This window comes from Carettochelys insculpta, chromosome 4, assembly GCF_033958435.1.
Source record: "Carettochelys insculpta isolate YL-2023 chromosome 4, ASM3395843v1, whole genome shotgun sequence".
Taxonomy (NCBI): domain Eukaryota; kingdom Metazoa; phylum Chordata; order Testudines; family Carettochelyidae; genus Carettochelys; species Carettochelys insculpta.
The window spans coordinates 83,747,542-83,770,971 of record NC_134140.1 but is presented as its reverse complement, the minus strand read 5'-3'; the positions used below and the strand labels follow the sequence as shown (position 1 = coordinate 83,770,971).

Here is a 23,430-nt window from a genome sequence, read left to right as displayed (position 1 = left end):
GGGGTCTTGCTGCCACAGGGGGGAAGTCTCCCCCAGTGGCTAAAAAGATATTCGGGGAGTACCACCTCAATAACCCCCCTACACACACTGAACATCTCCACGCCCATAGCATGGAACCACTGGGGCTTGCTGCCTCCGGGGGGGGAAGTCTGCTCTAGCAGCTAAGATATGCAAGGGCTTGCTGTTGCCAGGATGAAGTCTCTCCTGACAGATAGGATATTGCGGGGTTTGCTACCACCATGGGGAAGTCTCCCCGGTGGCTAAGATACTTGGGAGGAACACCTCAACTGACCCCCCACTGCTCATCCCCACGCCCATAGCATGGGATCACTGGGACTTGCTGATGCCAGCGGGAAGTCTACCCCAGTGACTTCGAACTATCTAAGTTCTACGCGGGGCTACTTCAACTACTTCGGCAGCTGCAGAGCACAGCACCCACCCACCACCCCACCAAAAATATTTTCGGGAACTTGCTGCATATTGCAGACACCTCCTGATTTTATATTTTGGTTATATTTTATATATTTTATATTTCGGTTATAAAGTCTTTGTGCTAAAACCTGCTACCTTTCTTCATGCTTTGATCCCCTCAGAAACATGGGAGAAAGGGGGCTAGTTGAGATTCCTGTTTGCGTTAAGTTCAGTTCTTGGACTTTTCTATCCTCTTCCTTCTAACTTTAGAATACAGTAGGGGCCCCTGTATTATTTTCAGGGATCACATGCAATGATGGGAGGTGGGACACTCAGTGCATGGTCATTGAGAACACAGTAGTTGCACAGAAGCCTTATGGTGCACTGGAAAACCAAAGACTTTCCACATCAGTAAGTCTTTACTGAAAAGCTTTCCTATCTTCTCTTTCTCCATGCTCTTCAGGGTCCTGTATTATTTTCAATAAAGTTAAAAATCTCTCCCCCTAAACTTTTCTACCCTCTCTCTTCTAACTTTGAGAATATAGTTAGGGTCCCCTGTATGTTTTTCAGGAATTGGATACTATAACAGGAGGGGGACACTCAATGGATGGCCAGTTGAGAATTCAGCTACAGAAGACAGATATTTCTGTAAACTTTTTTGCCATCTGTGTGGATGCCCTACTTTTCCTTCCTTTCAACGGGAAATATGGACACTTACTTAGTGTGGTAGGGGAATGAGGAAAATGCAATGTGGGAAGATTACGTCCAAGACCAGTGAGCATACCCAGAATGCTACAGGGATGAGGGAACAGTTGAACAGTTTGCCAATTTGTGTGTGGCAGCAATTAATCGACTTTCTAAGGAGCACATGGGAGGTGAGGATGGTCAAATTCCAACTTATATATTCCAGAATAACAAAATCTATATTAATAAATTCAAATTTATCTCGTAGCGTAGACGTAGCCTCATTCAACTGGCCGGACTCTAAAGCAGTTTTAGGATACAGACAAACAGCCTGAGATCGTCACATTCACTTTACCTGTAATCTAATGTCAAGTTTGAACTTTGGCCTCCAGAGTTGAAAGATAAATACACCAAATGATTATCTCAGTCTTTATTCAGCTTACACACTTCTATACAGGTGGTACAATTTTCTACTGATGAGAAACTGCTATTTTTCGCTAGGCTAAAGCATGGTTCAGAGTTGAAGAATGTTTCAGTCAACCTAATATAATTGAGAACTTCTACAAAAGCCAATCAGTCCTCCAACCACACTCCAACTTCTCAGAAAACTGACAAGCAAAAAGAAACAACCTCCATAAACAGGGGAAGTGACTGAGTCTTAGCCAGTGAGAGGACAACTTTCTCCATAAACTGATAGAAATCCAAACCCCTCAAAACTCAATCTCTGTTCATATGATTCTGTAATAAAGATTGAAATTCTGAAGTACAACTAAACTGAAAAAAATACATATACAGTGGATAGGTGGGTTTTATGTTTTTAAAACGTTTAGTTAAAAAAGGACGATCGTTAAAAAATTCATATTGGGACTTATATCTTTCATAACAAAATACCTGGTCTGTGGTAGCCCAAAGCTAGTGCCAATGCCAACACGTGGTAAACAATTAACCACTTTTTTTACCGTTGCCGGATCTGGGAAGTTGAACATGACAGCAACTGTGAACAAAACAGAACAGTTGGAACATGACATTATCTCCTGTAATTTATAGTAGGCTTCCTGGCCCAATAAAACAAAGAATCTTAATTCTGGTATATAGGTTATATCTTTAAATATTTTACCGTATGAGGAAAATTTTTGTACATCATGAGTTATTTCCCTCTAATTTTTAAAAACTGCATTTTTAGAACTACTTCTGCATGTAAACAGTAGCAGAATTGTCAGTAAATGTCTCATTAGCATTAACAAAGAGCATACATTACCTGCAGTAATTTTCTATTTGAATACAGTAAAAGTTAGGTTTTTTTAATCTCTATTTCCAGATTCAGCTTGGCAAAATCAAAAACGTACAAAATTTGCATACTAAAGGCATCTTATACAACCAACTTCTGCTGGGAATTTAACTGTTTTTTTTTTTAAACTTATTTCCATTTAAAAGGAATTAGCAGAGATATATTTAAAGATTTTAAACCATGGATTCCCAAACGGGGAGCGGGGGGTGACGATGATGTGAGGAAATTCTAGTGGGGGCGCAAAGTGACCCAGCCCCCATTGCTACCCCCACCCCAAGAAAGAGCCAGCCATTGCTTCTGGCTCTCAGCCCCAGCTATTTTATGTGGGAAACCCACGCAGCTCCTATGAAGCAGTCAGCTGGTGAATACCCACCGAGAGATAGCTGCCTCCTGCAGAGGTAAGTGAATGTGGGTTATGGGGAGGGGAGCGAGGGGAGAATGGGGTTAGATGGATCACTGGGGATGCCTGGCTCAGGGAAGGAGGTCAGGTGGGGGACTGAGGGGGCTTGGCAAGGGGGAGGGGAATGGGGTTAGATTGGGGGAAGGGGTGCCTGGCTCAGAGGAGGGGAGGGGCTCAGGTGGGTGCCTCACTGGAGATTGGGTCAGCTGGCCCCTGGCAGCATGGGGCTTGGGTGGGTGGCTTGGGCTTGCCTCAACAGCATGAGGCTCAGGCAGTTCACCCAGGGGTCACAGGACTGGTGGGAGGGCAACTGGCTGCAGCAGCATGGGGCTCACAGGGCTCAGGCAGCTGGCCCAGGACTCATGAGTCTAGGGCAGCTGGCCCTAGCAGTGCAGTGTTCGGGTGGGCGGCTTGGGCAGCTGGCTCACAACTTGGGCGACTCAGGCTGGCCCCAGCAACATGGGGCTCGGGCAAACAGCTCAGGCTGACCCCAGTAGCATGGGGCTCGAGCAAGTGGCCATGGAGGGGCATGAGGGTTTCTCAAAAAATCAGAAGTGAGGCATGATGCTGAAAAGTTTGAGAATCACGGTTTTAAATATTCTTTTAAAAAAAATCTCCACACTTTTTCAGGAAATTGAACCCTCCTTTTCTTAACTATTACATGGAAATACAGATAAATACTATCAAAACAAAAAGCAGTCAAGTAGCACTTTAAAGACTAGCAAAATGGTTTATTAGGTGAGCTTTTGTGGGACAGACCCACTTCTTCAGACCATAGCCAGACCAGAACAGACTCAATATTTAAGGCACAGAGAACCAAAAACAGTAAGCAAGGAGGACAAATCAGAAAAAGATAATCAAGGTGAGCAAATCAGAGAGTGGAAGGGTGGGGGGGAAGGTCAAGAATTAGATTGAGCCAAGTATGCAGACAAGCCCCTATAGTGACTCAAAGTTCCCATCACGATTTAAACCATGTGTTAATGTGCTGAATTTGAATATAAAAGCCAGCTCAGATGTTTCTCTTTCCAAAACAGTGCGATAATTCCTTTTCAGTAACACACATACCTTTACATCATTGACAGAATGTCCCATTCCATTAAAATGTTGACTAACTGGTTTGTGGATCTGGAGTGTTTTGACGTCTGTTTTGTGCCCATTGACCCTTTGTCTAAGGGAGTTAGAAGTCTGTCCAATATACAAAGCATCTGGGCATTGTTGGCACATGATGCCATATATGATGTTAGTAGAGGAGCATGAGAAAGTGCCCGTGATTCTGTGAGTAACCTGGTTAGGTCCAGTGATGGTATTTCCAGATAAATACTATGTGATCTCGTAATGAGACCATGAAAGGAGGACATTTTTGCCCACTTGGGGTCCCATTTAAGGCCCCAATCCAGCAAAGCATTTTGCATATGCTTAATTTGGACTCAAAAGAACTATTGAGGGCTTCATATTTAAGCATGTGCTTCAGTACTTTGTTGGATGTGAATCTTAACCTGCAAAGATCCCATGATAAGATTGGAGGCCAATTTTTAAGATCCAATTTAAACAAAATTAACAACTGCTCTTCCACTTTTAAACAACAGACAGAGAAGACATTTCATCCACAAAAAGTTAAGCAACTCAAGAGTATCTGACATGACCTTTTTATAACTTTTTTTTAATATTTAGTTTTAAGAAAATAGTTACGTACTTTTTCATAGCTCAGTATAAATTACAATATTCAATGCACAGTTTGAAAGAAGTGCCATACGTACAAAACCAGTAGAAAGTAAACATTTAGTAGACTGTACATTGCTTGTCGAAAGACCTCATATATAGGTTGGTTTAAATTGAAATTTAGAAAGGGAAAAGGTCGGAATAAAAAACATCTTTAAGAGATATACTAGAGCAGCGTTCAATCACTGCGATTTTGATGCACCCATTATGATACACATCACACTCAGGAAAGGACATGAGGGTAGAAGTAGAGCAGCATTAGCCCAAAAGTAACTACATACATAAGGCAGCAATCTAAACTAATGCATTATTATATCTTAAAGCAGTACTAAGAGGCCAACCGGGAGCAGGTTCCATTGTGTTAGGGATTTTTTTTTTTTAAACACATACATGTTATTGCCATGAACATGTTTTGCTTTTAAAATAATTCAGGTGGATTTTTGTTAGAGTGAAACTAGCTAAACAGAAGAGCAAAAGAAGAGGTCGGGATAGAGAGAGCAAACAGCCAAGCTGCACAGAGGACAGAATGTCTAGAGAGAAACCTACAAAAACCAGTTTGTTGATATCCATATTCCATGGTCTCTGCTTGCAAGGTTCTGTAGTTTTTCTATCAGTTTCAGTCTCTGGCCAGCTTCTCACTGCAGTTTCTTTTTAAAGTCACATGGTTAGAGTATAGAAACATGTCTCTAGGCAGTGCTTTTCAGGTGCCAGTACTTTCTGATACTGACTACTGGCACCTCATCAGCCACAGCCATGGGATTAGCTGTAGGGGACAGGTGGGAAGCCTGCGGAGTACTGGCTCCTCTTTTCTGTTTTTTTAAAAAAGGCATTGCTTATAGGTCCTAGATCCTCATTATCTGATCTTAGGAAAATACCACTGCTCTGTGAAGTACTGAGAATACTTCAGAGGCTTAGCATTCTCATGCATCTCCTTGCTTTAAGAAATTGTAGTCAGACAGAAGTGGTGTCAGACAATGCAGATGAGTCTCCAAAAAAAACACCTTTGCCTGTCTGCTCAGAATACCAAAAATGTTTACACTTGTGTAATGGTGATTGTTGTAAGATGAACGCAATTTTGCTAGGAATCGGACAGACCAAATTATTTCACACAGATGAAACAGCCATCGTCTGTTGTGACACATGGATGAATTCATGCTGCTGACCTTGGCTGGGTCTACATTTAACTTGAATATTGACAGCTGCTACACAATTTTAGGTATACCAACTGCACAGCAAAAATCGATTTTGCAGCTGTTGATATTCGTCCCTGTCCCCACTGCAGAATGCTGAAGGGAGCACTCCTCCCATCAGCATTTCTTAATCCTTGCAGCTCTCAAGGAGTTCTGGGGTTGACGTTAACCCCGGAACACGTCATTTCACACATGCATGAAATGGTACCCCGGCAGATCGAACCTAAGCAATCAATCTTCGCGGCAAGTGTAGACCCCGCTCTTGAGATGCAAAGCTCCATATTCTAGTAGTAAATCCTTGAACTATGCAGGAGCCACAAAGTGTTAAGGTTTGTGAAAGTCAGCTGTAAATTTATAATAATTGATACTGTAAAAATAATTGTGAAAGAGCTTTAAGAAAATAAAACACAACTCCTCACTAGGTGTTGAGGTTGCGATGAACTACCTAACTCACCCTTTCCACGATCCTACACAGGCTCAGTATCAGAGATCTGTGAATAATGATTTGTTTTAATTAGGTGTCCAACATAAACAAATGATCAAAAGTTTGGTTTTGGTTGACCCTAATTGGAAAAAAATAACCCTTTTTTCCTGAAAAATATAAAAACTAAATTTTTTGTTTTAGCACAGAAAAAAAACTTTCAGTATGACATAACACTAAATGTTTTCTTTTGTATTTGAGAGTTTCTAACTTTTTATGAACCACAAGAAATCTTGTGGCACCTTATAGACTAACAGATATTTTAGAGCATAAAAAAGCTCTCTCTAACTTTTTATGCTCATGAAAATCAATACAAAATCAATTACAAACCAAAAAAGCTTCTGAACAAACAATTAAATTCCACAACACAAAGGTCAAACATTTTCATGTCAGAAATGACCACTCTGACATTTCCAAATTTCCTTTTTTTAAATTAGATTTAAACAATTCATTGAAATCCATCAAAATTCACAAATTGTTTTGGTTGACCTGAATCTGCATTTTTTTTTTACCCAAACTAACGGATCTGCATGAATAACTTCACCCAGCTATATAACTAAATCTAGATTGGTGGAAATAAGGGGGTAAGGAAAAGCTGGAGAAATTGGTATGGAATGGGTGGCAGGGGAATGAAAAGATGGAGGACTCGCATGGAAGAACTTGAGCACTTCTGGTAAAGCATCAGAAATAGCAGTATAATCAGAAGAAGCTTTGAGGAAATCCCACTTGTCTACTAAACTATTCTTGTTATGCACTTTATCCAGAGAGGAATAGACTATCCTTTTATAAGAGCAAAACCAAATTTGAAACCAGTATTCAAATGCAGCATATGAACACCAAATGAGTCACTGTCATGTGACTATGTTTAGTTACATATTAATAGGTCATTTTTCTTTGAACATTGCTAGATTCAAAATTAATCAGGAAAGAAGAGCTAGGTATTGCGGATAATTCAGTGAAATGCTCTGTTCAAGGCATAGTGAGAGTTTAAAGAGGAAAAAAATGTTAGAGTATGTGAAGCATCAAAGATTTATTTCATCTATATTCAGTTTTCAAAAAAGGAGCTAAATGGAGAGAGTGACAAAAACTAGTGATGAAAATGATCAGAGGAATCAAACATTGTCTTTATGAGAAGAAACTGAAAAGGTAGAACTACTGACTTGACGGAGGAGCTGAAGAAAACAGACATGAAAGAGACATATTAAACAATGGTTAGCTTAGAAAAATTCAATAAAGCTCTCCTATTTACACCCCCCTTACAAGAAATAAGGAGACATTTTAAAAATGAATCAGTCACTTAAAACGGATAAAAGGATTTTGTTTTTTAACAATGAATAACTGACCAAAATTTTGAGGATTAAAGGGACTTCAAAGTACTGGCGAGTGAGCCACGGCTAGATGTAAGCTGGCACTTCGAAATTTAACACTTTGAAGTTGCCATGGTGGTGGTGGGGGTGTGGAATTTGCTTAATAAAATGCTGCATATGCACCGCAGCACTTCATTAATAAACTACCAACACCTTACTCACCACGCTTCCTTCAAAGTAGGGAGCTAGTGTACACAAACCCTTCAAGAAATTTAAATCCTGCAGATTATTCCATAATTGTCCATTTTGGGGTGTCTTTGAAAACACCTGGAACTGGCCACTGACAAAGACAGGATGTCAGACTACATTAGCCACTAGTCTCATTTAGTATTGCAGTTCTTATGTTCCCTAGTCATTAATACTGCATAACCAGGAATTATTTTCCTACCACAGGAGAAAAATAGTCTGTATAAGTAGGAGAGATTTGTCCTACACCAGCATGCTTTAAGCAAAATAAGTTTAAAGAAAGTGTCAACTCAGCATCTGGACTGTAAATAGAAACAAAAATCATCCTTAACTGAAAATAAAGTGAGTTATGTTTTACCCACAAGACTTCTCTCTTGAAAACTTTATATAGGAAAAAGTTATCCTTGAAGTCTGAAGTATTTTGTACATATAATTTCATTTTAAAAACCAAAGACACAGCCTGTAGCCTTTAAACAAAAACAGCAGTAAATTCTAGGCCCCACACAGTGAAATAGCAAGCACATACTGTCAAACCAAAATTCTCCATCCCTCCAGTTCCAACCACTCACTACCTCTGTTTGCCATGAAGATCTCCAAGGCTGTATTTTGCAGGAGATAGCGTCGGGAAAAAACTGATCGAATCTCTGTGAACAGCCATTTTCCATGGAGCCCCTCTGTATATGCAAGAATCTAATAAAATAAAAAAGGCCAATAAGTATTCCAGGGAAGACAGATCATTATATTATAACTATCAGCGTAAGCACTATTTTCACTTTTCAAATTTAAATTTCATCATGGAAATGTGGAGATTCTAAAAATAGTTGAATATGCAAATTCAATAATATTTAAAAGAAAACACATACAAAGCCTTAATTCAGTCATTACATCAATAATAATACTTTCAAATCTGGAAAATATATGATAACTGTATTTATGCATAAAGCTACACAATCAGACTGCGTGTAATAAATAGTATAGAGGTCAGCCTTTCAAAAGTGCTTAGTAACCAAAAACTCCTAGTAAAAAATTGGCCACGTCATTTAGTTGCCTAAATGGCAATCGAGCTCTTTGAAAAGTCTGGCTTTAAATACTGGTGACAAGCACTTCTGAAAAGCTGTGCTTATTTTTCAAGAAGATCAGATTTTATGATACATCTTTTTCCTAGCCAAACAACTGTGAGAAATTGCATGAAATATATTACATTTCAGAATTAAACGACAAAAATAAGTAAATTGTATGGATGGCCTTTACTTCTGACATTGGATTAAGCTACAGTTTATTTACTGTTATATAATATGATTGCAACATATTAAAAAAAGAAAAATACCCTTTTTCTTTAAAAAAAAAAAAAAAAGAGAGAGACCATAAAAATTGTTCCTTAAATTTTTCTTTAAGGCAATATTCATTCATTCTGGAAGTATAAAGCTTGTCTGTATAAGAGGTTAAGTATCATTTTGTCAGCTAAGGTTAAACACAAACCTGCAAATGAACTCAGCATAATCTCTCTATGGAGTAAGCGGTTGTCAAAGTAACTTGTTACAATTCCTGTCATCTCAGCTGACAGACACAGATGCTTAGTCTACCTTCACAATTCAAACTAATCCTATCTTTAGTCCTCAACCACTTTGTTTCTTTGTTGCCCCAGTTTTGCCTTTTCATTTCAAAGCCTAATTATGACAGTGTAAGGAAAAGCTAGACTGGCACTTCTCTGCCCCAGTTTAACAAAACACAAGCAACAAGAAAAAAAGAACTTAGGTTTGTCAAAATAATTTCAATTAGCACAAATATGTTTGAGTTAAATCCACTCAAGCAAGAAAGGTAAATTTAAGGCTGGTGGTTGGTGCCACCACAGTGCTGCTTAAAAATTGTAATACATGATGTTAAAACCTCTTTTTAAGACCCCTTGAAAATATTTAGAAGTGTCAAGGCTTATTATTATTATTATTATTATCATTACTATTATTAAAGCAGTATTTAGACGCCCCAACCAATGTGAACACGGCATAACACAAGAGTTTACGACCTAACAAAACACGAGAGAGAAACAAAAAACAAACAAGCAACAGCTCAGAATCACAGAATTTGCAAGGTGCAATGTCTCATTTCGCTTTCAAAAACACCTCTCCTCAACTTACAATAAAAAAAAATCCTACAAAAATATTTTTAACCAAATTACTGAGGAGCACATGAAAAGTAACAGTGATCAGTAATGGTTCCAAGCCTTTTTTGAAATCACAAATATAGTAGATTTGAGATCACATTAACCTTTTCCTTTACCTCTCCAAGTAACTGACAATGCTGTGTATTCAAGAATCACCCTGTAAGGCTTCGAAAGGCCTTCCCTATATAAAAGGCCTATATTATATACAAAAATAACTAAGGCACTACATATATAACAAACAGTGAGAAGGTATGATTAAAAACTAGTGTTAGTTGAGAAGAGAAAGTAGTCAACCCTAAAATCTTTGCAAAGGCAAAACACTCATTTACTTATTCAGATGAAACTTCTAGTAACATCTTCAGATCAAACCTTTTGCCTTCAGAAACCATATTTAGGAGGGGACAAGGGAGGTAGCGAGACCAAAGTACGCAATTTAGAGATGTTAAAGGTTAACCTGTAAGTCTTACCCCAAATGGATGAGGAATACCGGTCACAGTTAACCTGTAAGGGCTAGAGCAGCCTCCCCCACCCCACAACCCATCCAGCACATGCAGAGTGGTTGCTCTAGCCCCACAGGAACGCTGTATATGTGTGGGTGCTTCAGCTGTGCCAAAGCAGCCACATCTCTGGTGACCCTGGGGAGGAGTGTGGTGGCTAGGGAGGCCACTCCAGCCTAGCTGGGCTGGAGCAGCCCCCCTGTTGCAAACAGGCTGCTCCAGCCATTCTGTAGTACCCACAGCATACCAGGATCAGTGCTGTTTCAGTCTGGCTGGAGTGCTCCCACCTGTGGCATGCCTGGGGCTGCCATGGATGAGGAGTGCTCCAGTCCAACTGCAGCACCCCTTCCTGGGCCAAGCTACTGCAGACAGTGGTTGCTCTGGCTGGACTCAAGCAACCCTCACCTGCAGCAGTGCTGTGGGAAGGGCCACTCCAGCCAAGCCAGAGCAGCCCTGCATGGGGGTGCTCCATCCCAGCCAGAGCAGACCCTGTCCACAGCAGGGGTTCTGCTCCAGCTCAGCTGAACTGGAACAGCCTCCTCAGTCACAACTCCCCCCCAACCCCATGTCAATCTGTTTAATCAGTTGACCAGTTACACTTCCCGTTTAACCAGTTAAACAAGATTTTACATCCTTAACACAATTCACAAAAATGCTTAATCAAGCAAAGTAAAACTACTTATGATAAGCAGCATTACTTCATACCCACACATTTTGGAGTCAAAAATCAATTATTCAGATACTATGAGTTCAAACAGAAACCTAAACAATTCAATCATGGGAAAAGACAAAATATTCTCCCCTCTCCCTTAACTGGAATCAGTTATGACAATCTGTGTGCAATCAAACCATCAAATGGGAAAATTTCCAATAAAGCTAAGAATGAAAAACAAATGCATTTTAAAAAATTGCTTATAAGTACCAGCAATATTTTACATTAATATCTTCCATAGTCAAGACAAAGATGTTGAATCCCATACCAGGGAGTTTACAACAAAAACTCCACTTCAATTATAGAAACACTATGAGGCACTTCTATAACAACAATTCTTTATTCATTACAAATAGTTATCAGGGCTGAGAAACAGCTGAGGCCTAGCTGAGTAAGACCTTCATTTCTTGTTGGACTACTATCTGCCTGCTCTGTAGCTTCACTTCAAAGTCTCTGGAGTTCAATTAAAACTGGATTAGGTAGAAGCAGACCTTCTTTGGGACTTTCAGTTCTCTGAAACTCCACACATACTGACAGCACCCTAGACAAAGGTCTAGCCCTCCAATGAACCAGTTGCTATGGAAACTGTATCATTGCTCTGCAGTCATCACACCAAGTATAGTAGTTTGAAAGATACAGAGCATGTACTCTTCTTCAATGTTTGTTACTACATATTTATTTTAAAAACCTGGACCCTTCCTTTGTTCAGTCATTTCCTACTTCAGAAGATTTGATTTTACCAATAACTCATATTGCTTAAATATGGTGTCTTCACAAAAATCATTAAATATGAAAAATAGCCAGAATTTTACTCTATTAAAACAATATTTCATTAGTATTACTTTCTTGAAATACACAATTTTATAATTCCACTTTTTTAAATTAAAGAAAGATTCAATTTTAAGAAAGCAACACCTCTCTTCTATTCATATGCCAGATAATACAGGCTTTTGTTAATATAAAGAAAGCTGCCTCACCCCATTGCACAATAACCTAAATTTAAAAGGTGACTATTATTGGTTTCACGTCTTTTTCCTTCACTGCCAATCATTCTGGAGCAACTACTCCTAAAAGGCAAGACAACATGACTCCCTATACTAATTTAACCTTCATAACTAATACAACCTGCCATCTCAAGAAAAGAAATGGACAACTATTTACATGATTTTGCCATTTAATGGCTTTGACATATTGAAGTTTTGAACTATATTGTACAGGCATTAGGATATTTTTATCCAACATTAAAGAATGAATACACAGCTTAACAGAAGGGTTAAATCCACTGATGCTAAATGATGCACTAGTCTAAAATTCCACGGCCACAAGAACATTTTATATAAACTGATACATACATGGGCTTTATCAATAGAATATAAACAAATAGCATGACAATGATAAATGTCCCCAGTTTACATTCACTTCAGTGCAACACCCACCAGTCATCTCGAACAATATAGAGACTAAAGCCCTTATCCTGCAAATCATATCGATTTGGGTGGACCTTTGCACAGCCCTACTGAAATCAGTGATATTCTACATGGGTGCAGAGCACAACTGGAGAAACTGAACAGAGAACAATGAGAGGCAATTCACTCCTGACTGAATTTACATTTTAGGTCCTGATTTTGTAATTGGAGTTACATGGACATTCAGATTCATCAGTGGTGGCCTCCAGTAAAGACCATATATAGACAAATAGTCCACTTGATGCATGGTAGCGATGAATCTAGATTCATTAGTTTCACAGCAGTAAAGTGCCTGCCCCTATATTGTTCTGTGATCTTGCAATGTGAACACATAAGCCCTAAAACCAAGCTTTTCTTCAAAATAACTGCTTGAAAGATTAATAACGTAAGATTGGTCTCACAGGATCAAATCAAAGGTCTGTCTAGCTCAGTATCCCATCTTCTGACAATAGCCAATACCAAGTGCCTCAGAGGAATAAACATAACGGGCAATCATCAAGTGATACCTCCTGTCACCCATTCCCACTTATGGCAAAACAGAGGCCAGGGACACCATTCCTACCTATTCTGGCTAGTAGTCATTGATGGCATTTATGAATTTATCTAGTTTTCTTTCTTTCTTTTTTTTTTTTTAATCCCTGTGTTATAGTCTTGGCCTTCATAATGTCCTCTAGCACAGAGTTCCCCAGGCTGACTGTGCATTGCATAAAGAAATACTTCCTTTCATTTGTTTTAAGCCTGATGCCTATTAATTTCATTTGGTAACTCCCCTAGTTTTGTGTGTTATGAGAAGTAGTAAATAACAATTTCTTATTTACTTCTTCCACACCAATCATTATAATTATTATTATTATAGTATTCCAACAATTGTTATAATTTCAAAGATGTACTATTATATGCTACAATGAAAAATCTTTTATTAAAAGTATAACATTTTATTTTAAATTTCAATCAAATCAATCAACAATTATATACTCTGATTTAGAATTAAGTATTATTGATTTTGGAAATGTGAATACTCTAGAGGTAGTTAAGTCAGCAAATGGCTTATAGGAATCAAATAGTAATTGAATAATTATATCATTTTTATGTGTGAGGCAGCTTAAGTACCACAAGTAAAATAAAAACCAAATAATTGATTTCAACAGCTGCCTCATATTTTTATACTTGGAACACTAAAATGAAATGCTCATCATTTGAAACCCATCCCAAAAATAGCCAGTATATTCTGTGAATTCAGAATACATATATTTGTATTTTTGTTTGTTTGTTTGCAATTGGGACCCAACCGACAGTAAATTGTTGCTCTGACAAACCAAAGCATGATAGTAATAGTAACTGTAATCCTTTTATGTAAAGTTTATATAGAAAGTAATGAACTTACAAGCAGCTAGATTTTTTTTTAAATACAAAATATGATGTATGATTTTCTGGGTAACTTGCTCTCAGTAACAGTATTTAAGCTGTACTAACAATATTCTGCATTTTTGCATATAATCTATTTACATTACTCATATGCCACTAAGACATATAAGCGTAGCTTACTTATAAAGGATTTGATACTAAAAGAAACTCTTACTCAGCTTCTAGCTTCATGAAGTCCAATCACAACTGACCTTATGGGAAAAAACACAGTAATGATAATTTAAGAATGCATAACTGCTCTTATATATCATAGGTTTATCTGGCATCATTTTAGATTTCTCAGTTAAACTGCCATAGAGAAAGCAAATCCTAGAAGGAGGTAAGTAGTTAAAAAAAAATGGTTCATTTTAATTAATTGTCAAATATTTACTCCAGCAGCTGCTGAATTCTGCATTCTAGCAGTCTCCCCTCTCCTACCACTACAGTCTGATATACCTTTCTATTCCTCATTTTCATGGGTGACAAATTCAATTAAACATATTCATTACTTTAATGTTCCAGTTGGCAGTTTTAGCCAGTATAAAGAATTAAAAATATATAAATAAATGCTATGTGACCTTTGTATTGATCAGACTAAAATGGTTTAAGCCTGGCTGTGGGTGGTGTAGGGTGGGGTGAGGGGGTGGACTCTTATGTTTTCTCTTCCAATTACTAGAGGAGATGATAAAACCATAGCAAATGATGTATCAGCTCATTTTATCTTATCGCTTTGGGGCTAGGTGACAATGAAGTTCATATTTCACTGGTTCCCATTGAAGATTGTGAAAATTACTTGCCCTTATGACCTGAAATTTCACTAGAAGACAGAAATTTCTCTTCTGCAAAGTAATGCAATTTTTCAGATGTCAACCTTTAGCCCAGCTTTAAAAATTAATTTCATTTATATTAACCAATGTTATTGATATTTTCACAGAACGCTCTTTGATACATGAAGCACTGACTGGCAAATTGATGTTATTTTAGGTGGGCAAAACTATTTTATTTTGAGCTGCTGTTGCAGACAGATTTACAGCAAACTGAAATTCCTATACCCAACGTGATATTTGTGCTGTTCTGATGCACTTCAAAAAAAAAAACAAAAACCACTCAAGGCCCTTAGTTTTGTGTTTTATTACTAATCCTGCTCATATTTAGAAGAATTTGCATAGCAAATGATATAAAAATAAAAATCTTTTTCATGTGCTTCTGTAAAGCCAGAAGCTGACATTCTTGATGAAGTAGAAAAACACCTTTAAGCTTTTTAAAACAGTTGAGATATACAGGTATGTTTACAGAGACTGAATCCCAACTAAAATGAAAAATCAGTGCAGGCCAGAGTGGGGGAGGTCCTCGCCTGAAACACCTCACACTGGCCTGCAAGTTTAGTTACGGATGTCAGCATATCATGTCCTGTCTCCTCATCTTCACCCAGTTAACTGGTGTAAAGTATCATTTCTTTAAGCTGAAAGTAGCTCATGTCCTAGTTGGCTTGTAGTGAGGAGGACTAATGGTCATTGCCATTGGCAGAAAAGGCTGACCAAAACACACACACATACGGGCTGGCTGCCTCATGTGACTGATAATGGGAAACAAAGCCTTCACCAGTTCAAGTTTTCCTCACACATGCAGTGGCAGATACAAAGATCTAGGATACAGACTAACACATGAAGACTTTACTTTTCAGCTGGGGCAAGAGAATGAAGCATGAAGTAGTCATCTGTTAATGCCATGGTCTCTTCATCTTAATCAAGATGGTGTATACCTTTTGGACATGGTGAGACAATATGCTTGACATGTATATCATAACATAGGATGAAACCTGGTTGTGCAGGGTGTAACAGTTAGAACAATTTGCCCTTGGAAAAGGTGTTAGATTTCTTTCAGCTATGACAGAATTCATAAAAGGTTTGGTTGGTTACCACAGCTGTGCTTGGGTCAGGATTTGGAATAACAATTCTATGTTGCAGATTAGGCATCAGGTGCCATCCAGAAGCAAGGGAACTAGATTTTCAGGGAGCCCTAAATTCTTCTAAAACCAGTCTGAGGCCTTAGATTCAAAAGCCTTAGTGGATGTGCTGAGTAGCATTTGAGAATTTGTAGGATTTGGACATTGAAGGTTAGAGGAGGTCCATGACTACATGGGACAGCTATAGTCTTACACCTTCCGGAACAAGTTATCTTTAGGAATTAAGAGTATATTCCTTAATGTTAGTAACACAATTGCAGCAAATTAGCCACAATATTTTCATTCTCCTTTTGCATTGTCTTCCTCACACTCAATTTTTACATCACCAATTCAAAGAGAGCCCCAGCCTGGTCGTGACCAAATCTTGCTGCGCTACAACAGCTGTTCAGTGACATGTGTGAAACAAATTGGTAGTCTCAATCTGCTTCTAATGAACGTGTGTGGAAGTTACAACCACTCGCTTACACTCAGAAAGGTCAAAGACTTTGAAGTTGCAAAGTACTAATTAGCAATTACTACTACTGAAAAACCTAAGTGCATCCCTTAAAAGGTGATCCTTCTGCACCATGTGAGACGGACTAGCAGCAGTTATTGAAAAACAGGTGCTGACATTAAATACCCACAGAACGGTGACTTCAGTTTCTAGAGCTATCAGTGCAAAATATACCACAACCACTAAATAAACTTATTATTTTTAAAATATCAGAACATTTTGCCTACTCTCTAGGATATTATGTTGGACAAATAGTTCCCTAGACAATTATGTATTTGCCTCAGACACTTTTGAAATTTCACACCCAGGAGGAATACAATACCATGGCAAAAGGAAACCAAGAAAAAGCGAAGCAAAGCCCAAGTGGCCATGTACTTTTCCTTCTGCAGCAAAATGAAAAGAGAAGTTACTCACCATAGTAACGGTGGTTCTTCGAGATGTGTCACCGTGGGTGCTCCACGTTAGGTGTCGGGCTCGCCCCAGCGCCGCAGGTCGGATCTTCCAAGCAGTTTCTGCCGGACAGCGCATGCGCCGGTGCACGCCGCTCCCTTGCGCGCTCCTGGCCACGTGCGCGATCCGGTCCCTGGCAGTTCCTTGACCAACCGCCTCGGATGCTCCTGCAAAACACTAAACAGAGATCCGAAGCGGGGAGGATGGGCGGGTGGTGGAGCACCCACGGGGACACATCTCGAAGAACCACCGTTACTACGGTGAGTAACTTCTCTTTCTTCTTTGAGTGTCCCCGTGGGTGCTCCACGTTAGGTGACTACGCAGCAGTAACCCAAAATAGGAGGTGGGTAATCGGATCATGTGCAGCTTGTCCCCGAGAGAACCGCTGTCGAGAGCTCGGTATCCTCTTGGAATACCCTGTGAAGGGCGTAGTGCTTGGCGAAGGTGTCATAGGATGACCAGGTCGCCGCTCTGCAAATGTCTTTTAGCGCAACGCCCTTGAAAAAGGCTTATGATGCCGCCACCGCCCGAGTGGAGTGAGCCCTGGGCATGGCCAGTAAAAGAGTCTTTTTGAGTTCGTAGCACATTTTTATGCAGGATACGATGTGCTTCGAGATTCTCTGCGAAGAGAGACCTTCTCCTTTCGATTTGGGAGCGAGAGGGACTAGGAGTCTATCCGTTTTCCGGAAGGACTTGGTCCAGTCTATATAGAAGGCTAGCGCCCTCCTCACGTCCAGGAGGTGTAGGCGCGCCTCTTTGTTAGAGTTATGAGGCTTTGGATAAAATGAGGGTAAAACAATAGGTTCGTTAATATGAAACTCAGAAGAAACTTTAGGGACAAAGGCTGGATGCAGCAGTATGGTTACCGTCTCCTTGGAAAATACTGTGCAGGGTGGCGTTGCCATAACTGCCGCAAGCTCGTTCACCCTGTGAGCTGATGTGATTGCGAGAAGGAAGGTCGTCTTTATCGTAAGGAGGCGGAGGGAAACCATGGCTAAAGGGTCGAACGGTGGTCCCGTTAGCGCATTAAGCACCGGGTCCAAGTTTCATGAAGGTGGAAGCGGTTTCCGAGGGGGGTATAGGTTTACCAACCCTTTGAGGAACCTGGTAACCATGGGATGGGCGAACACCGTGTGCCCTTCCTCTTCATGTCTGAACGCCGAAATGGCGGCAAGGTGGACCTTTAACGAGGATAGTGAGAGTCCTCCTCTCTTGAGGTCCAGTAAATACTCTAATATTACAGGAATAGGCACCGAAAGGGGGGCTAACTGTTTGATAGAACACCATGCCGTGAAGCGAGTCCATTTCTGCTTGTAGGTCTTCCTGGTGGAAGTCCTCCTGCTACTTTCTAGGACTTGTTGCACTTCCTCCGTACATTTGCTCTCTAGGGAGCTGAGCCATGGATTAACCACGCTTGCAGTCGCAGGCCTTGGGGGTGCGGATGCACTATGGACCCCTGGGCTTGCGTAAGCAGATCCAGCGCCACCGGGAGCGGCATTGGTGGACGGTCCGACATGCGCAGGAGTAGGGGGAACCATTGCTGTCGATCCCACGCTGGGACTATCAGGATCATTCGGGCTCCTTCCCTCCTGGCTTTCTGCAAGACTTTGTGGATCAGCACTGTGGGAGGAAAAGCATAAAGAAGGGGGCCCCTCCAGGAGATCGCGAATGCGTCCCCCAGTGACCCCCATCCCAGTCCTGCCCTGGAGAAGAATCGTGGGCACTTCTTGTTGTGTTGAGTGGCAAACAGGTCTATCTGGGGAAAGCCCCATGCGTGAAAAATCGGTCGTAGCAGATCGGGACGGATCTGCCACTCGTGCGTGAGTGCGAAACGCCTGCTCAGCTGGTCTGCCTTCACATTGTGAGTGCCTGGTAAGTACAAGGCTTTCAAGGTTATATTGTTGGCGATGCACCAGTTCCACAACCGGACTGCTTCCGCACATAAGACACGGGACCGAGCTCCTCCTTGCCGATTTATATAAAACATGGTGGAGGTATTGTCTGTACTGATCCCGACTACTTTGCCTTGTATATGGTCTTGAAAGTGTCTGCAGGCGTTGAACACTGCTCTGAGCTCCAGTATATTTATGTGCAGTGACTGTTCCGTGGAGGACCACAGTCCTTGCGTCACCTCTTCACCCATGTGTGCTCCCCAGCCTATGTGGGAGGCACCTGTAGTAAGAAAAACCAATACTTGTGGTTGGTGGAAGGGTACCCCTGTTAGCATGTTCTTGGGGTTTACCCACCATTGCAGGGATTTGCGCACCTCTGTCGTGGGCGACACCACCCTGCAAACGGTGTGTGCTGCTGGTTTGTATACGCTCGCCAGCCAGTGCTGCATGCTGCGCATGTGTAACCTGGCGTTCTGTACTACGAACGTCGCCGCTGCCATGTGGCCTAGCAGCTGTAAGCACGTCAGAACCGGCACCGTAGGGCTGAAGGTGATGACTCGCACGAGGGAGCCGATGGCCCGAAAGCGTGTCTCTGGTAGATACACTCTCGCTGTAATAGAATTTATGCGTGCCCCTATGAACTCTATGTCCTGTGTGGGGTCTATCTTTGATTTTGCCAGATTATAACCAGGCCGAGTGAAGAGAACATGTCTGCTGTGACGCGTATCATGCGTAGTACCTCCTCCTTCGAGGCCCCTTGGAGTAGGCAGTCGTCCAGATACGTGAATATAAATAACCCCTGAATGTGCAGGTAAGCTGACACCACTGCCAAGGTCTTGTTGAAGACTCTGGGGGCCGAGGAGAGGCCAAACGGAAGGACCTTGTATTGAAAATGTTCTTTGCCTACCATGAACTGGAGGAATCGTCGGTGAGCCGGATGGATAGTTATGTGAAAATACGCGTCTTGTAAGTCGAGGGCTGCGAACCAATCTCCATCGTCCAGTGCCATAAGGATGGAGGCGATTGTGATCATCCGAAAGCGTTGCTTGCGCAGGTACCAGTTGAGGCCTCGAAGATCGAAGATGGGCCTCCAGCATCCTGTATTTTTCTCCGTGAGGAAGTATCTGGAGTAGAACCCTTTCCCTTGCAGTTGCTCCGGCACTCTTTCCACTGCCCCTATGAGCATAAAGATGGTCTACCTCCTGCTTGAGTCTCGCTTCGTGGGAGGCATCCTGCAGGTGGGGCCTGGGTGGAGGTCGTGGAGGTGGGAGCAACTGGAAGGGGATCGCGTACCCCGTGGCTATGATCTCCAGCACCCATTTGTCTGTGGTGATCCTTTGCCACTGGTCGTAGAATGGTCGGAGGCGATGGTGGAATAACAGCTTCGGATGACATTGTGCGATGGTAGTGATGGCGCAGCCCTGGATCTGTGTGTCAAACTTGTGGCCTTTGGCCCTGCCCCGAGGACGCACGGCTCTGTTGGGAACGTCGCCTGGGAGCTCTGTACTGTTGATGCTGTTGATGTCGCCCGTGCTCGTAACCCCTGTGGTACTGGGGACGCTGTGGCTGATACTGGTACTGCCTTTGCTGAGGGTAGTACTTTTTCTTTCTGTATGGAGGGGTGTAGATCCCCAAGGTCCTAAGAGTGGCTCTTGAGTCTTTACTGGAATGAAGGACCGAGTCAGTTGATTCAGCAAACAGCTTCTGCATGTCGAAGGGGAGATCGACGATCTTCGCCTGCAGATCCCTCGGTATACCCGATGTTTGGAGACAGGACTCCCTTCGCATTACCACTGCCGTAGCTGTTGAGCGTGCTGCTGTGTCCGCAACATCCAGGGCAATCTGAACTCCCATCCTTGAGGCCGCGTAGGTTTCTTGCACGATAGCCTTGAGCACCGGCTTCTTGTCCTCTGGAAGCGAGGCCATGAGGGAGGTTAACCTAGAGTAGCTGTCGAAATTGTGGTTCGCTAGATGCGCTGCGTAATTCACCATCCTCAACAGTAGAGTGGAGGAGGAGTAGACCTTTCTGCCGAACAGCTCTAGCTTCTTGGCATCATTGTCCGTTCCCCCTGTTTTGAACAGAGACGTTTTTGATCTCTGTTGAGACGATTCTACCACCAGAGAATTTGGTTGCGGGTCGCTGAATAGGAACTCCATGTCCTTCGCCGGCACGAAGTATTTCTTGTCCGCTCTCTTATGGACAGGCGGAATAGTCGCAGGGGTCTGCCATAACGTGGTGGCGGACTCCAAGATTGCTTCGTCAAGCGGTATGGCTATTTTAGAGGAGGCCGGAGGTCTCAGATTTTTAAGGAGCTTATGGTGCTTCTCTTGCACCTCTGCTGTCTGGATGCCTTGCGTGAAGGCCACCCTTTTAAACAGCTCTTGGAACTGTATGAGATCGTCTGGAGGATGGACGTCCCCCGGGGCCGTAGCCTCATCCGGGGAGGACAGCGAGGAACCGCTAGGGTACACCTTTCTGGACCCCTCTGGGTCCTATTGACGGTGGTACATCCGCTCGCTAGAAACTTGCGAGGGAAAATCCCGGGGTTCCAGAACCAACTCCCCCTGAGATATCTGAGTCACTGTCCCCGTTCGCGATTGCCCTCGGGGATACGGGACCGTCTGTGGGGATCTGTCCCTGGTAGTATGCCTATGGTGTCTATGCCCCACATGATAGGGGCGACCATGGCAACACAGGCACTGCTCCTGGGATGGTGACCTGGACCACTCCCTTGGTGCATACCCCCTACGTCTGGGGGAGTGAGATCTTCTGGAGACCTGGGACGCTGGAGAGACCGATTTGTGATAGTACTCAAATGGCTCGAAGCCCAAGAAGGGCGAAGGCGGTCCAAGCCATGGGGAGGCTGGCTGTAGAAATAGAGATGGGGGCTCCGGATAGGCTAGGGGTGACTCCTGCCTTCTCATTGGAGTCCGCAGCACGAGCGGAGGGCTCAGAGAAAGCAGCTCTGCAGCCCTGTCTGGAGAGGGACTGCGGTGCCATGTTTTCTGTGCTGCCTTTCCCCGCCCGTGTGGGGGTGGCTCCGCCCCAACGCGTCGGGGATCTCGGCCTCATAGTCTGCACCGCGCTCGGCACACTCCTCAGCGGTGCCACGCTGGCGGTCTTCCCCGGTGCCTGCAGGTGGCGTGCCTGTGCACTCTGCGCCGCCGGTTCCCCGGGGGTCGGTGCCGCTGTTTGCGGTGCCGCCGGTTCCGGCGCTTGCTTGGCCGCCTCCCTGCCAGTGGTGCGGGGCGGCTGTTTGATCATTGGAGGCTGAACCTCCGCCACGTGCATCTCCGCGCCGCCGCCGCCGATCAGCTGTAGCTGCGGCTAGGGGCTGTGCGCTCCACCCGTCCTGCTCGCTGTTGCTGCCGGCAGGGATCGGGTTGGGGAGATTTTTCTCCGTTTTTGCGCTGATGGGGTTAGGGACGCGGCTTTCCTTTTATGGGCCCCGGAGGGTCCCTCCTGCTGCGGCCGCTCCGGCACGTCTGGCTGGAGGGCCTTGTCGAACAGCAGCATTTTCAGCCGCACTTCCCTGTCCTTCCTTGCTCTGGCTGTTTACTTGGCACAGAAGGAACATTTCTGAGTGACATGGGATTCCCCCAAGCACCTTATACACTGACTGTGCCCATCAGACGCTGGCATCGCCTCGCGGCACGACCTACGCTTCTTGAATCCTGAAGAGGACATTGTGGTGAGTCTTTGAGTTGTTAATAGGGTACTTAGCACCTTCTCTGTGCTTGTTCCCCTCTCGGATAAAGCCTGCCGCGGCAGGAGGGCTAATGGCCCTAGGCTCCTGGCCTCCGGTGCTCCGCTTGTTACTAGGATTGGAAGCTGTGAATTCCTTTCCTTTCTTTTTTTTTTTTTTTTTTTTTTTTTTTTGAAAACAACAACCAACTAACTTAATCTAAGCCTGAAGAAACTTTAAAACAATTAAAAACATTAAATACACTAACTCTGGCCGTAGCCTGAGCAGATTCCGTCTGCAGCCGATGGCGGTTAAAGAGGAACTGGCGGGGACTGGATCGTGCACGTGGCCAGGAGAGCACAAGGGAGCGGCACGCACCGGCGCATGCGCGGTCCGGCAGAAACTGCTTTGAAGATCCGACCTGCGGCACCAGGGTGAGCCCAACACCTAACGTGGAGCACCCACGGGGACACTCGAAGAAGAACCTGGATTTCCACTTACTGCTGTATTTTTAGATATAGTGAAGACTAATTAGAGACAAACATCAAAGGACAAATGTGTAGGTAAACAAATTATCTGTTTTTACAGGTTCAAAGAGGATGACTTCCTTACAGTACAACACTTTGTGCACTCCTGGGTTAAAGCACAGAGAATTACTTCCCTAGGATTCAATTTAAAAGTAACAGTGTATAGAAGGGTACATTAGCCAGTCTAAGAAGTCATGCACCAAAACCAAAATTAAAAAAAAACAAAACCTGATTGCGTCGCACTAAACATTTCCTTTCTCCTTACATATCTGTATGCCCACATCTCCTTATGGCATGGATATTTTATCAATTTCTTAAGCCCTGCTCAGGCTTAAAACATCTCAGTCTCCCTTCTCCAGTCACACAAAGGAACGACTGCTCAACAGTTAACTGCTTCACAGAGTCACAGGGCTGGAAGGGACCTCAGCAGGTGATCTAGTCCAGTCCCCT

General features: G+C 42.8%; 1 protein-coding gene across 8 annotated transcripts in view; it reads right to left on the bottom strand.

The window, feature by feature from the left end:
- The window catches only part of LRBA (LPS responsive beige-like anchor protein), a 657,226-nt gene that overhangs the window by 235,046 nt on the left and 398,750 nt on the right, over positions 1-23,430 (bottom strand). For all 8 annotated transcript variants that reach the window (XM_074993191.1, XM_074993193.1, XM_074993194.1 and 5 more), the window contains exons 41-42: positions 8,299-8,416; positions 1,987-2,089 (exon numbers count right to left, since the gene is read on the bottom strand). In XM_074993191.1, coding sequence (XP_074849292.1) covers positions 1,987-2,089; positions 8,299-8,416 — 221 coding nt within the window. The remainder of the gene's footprint in view (positions 1-1,986; positions 2,090-8,298; positions 8,417-23,430) is intronic.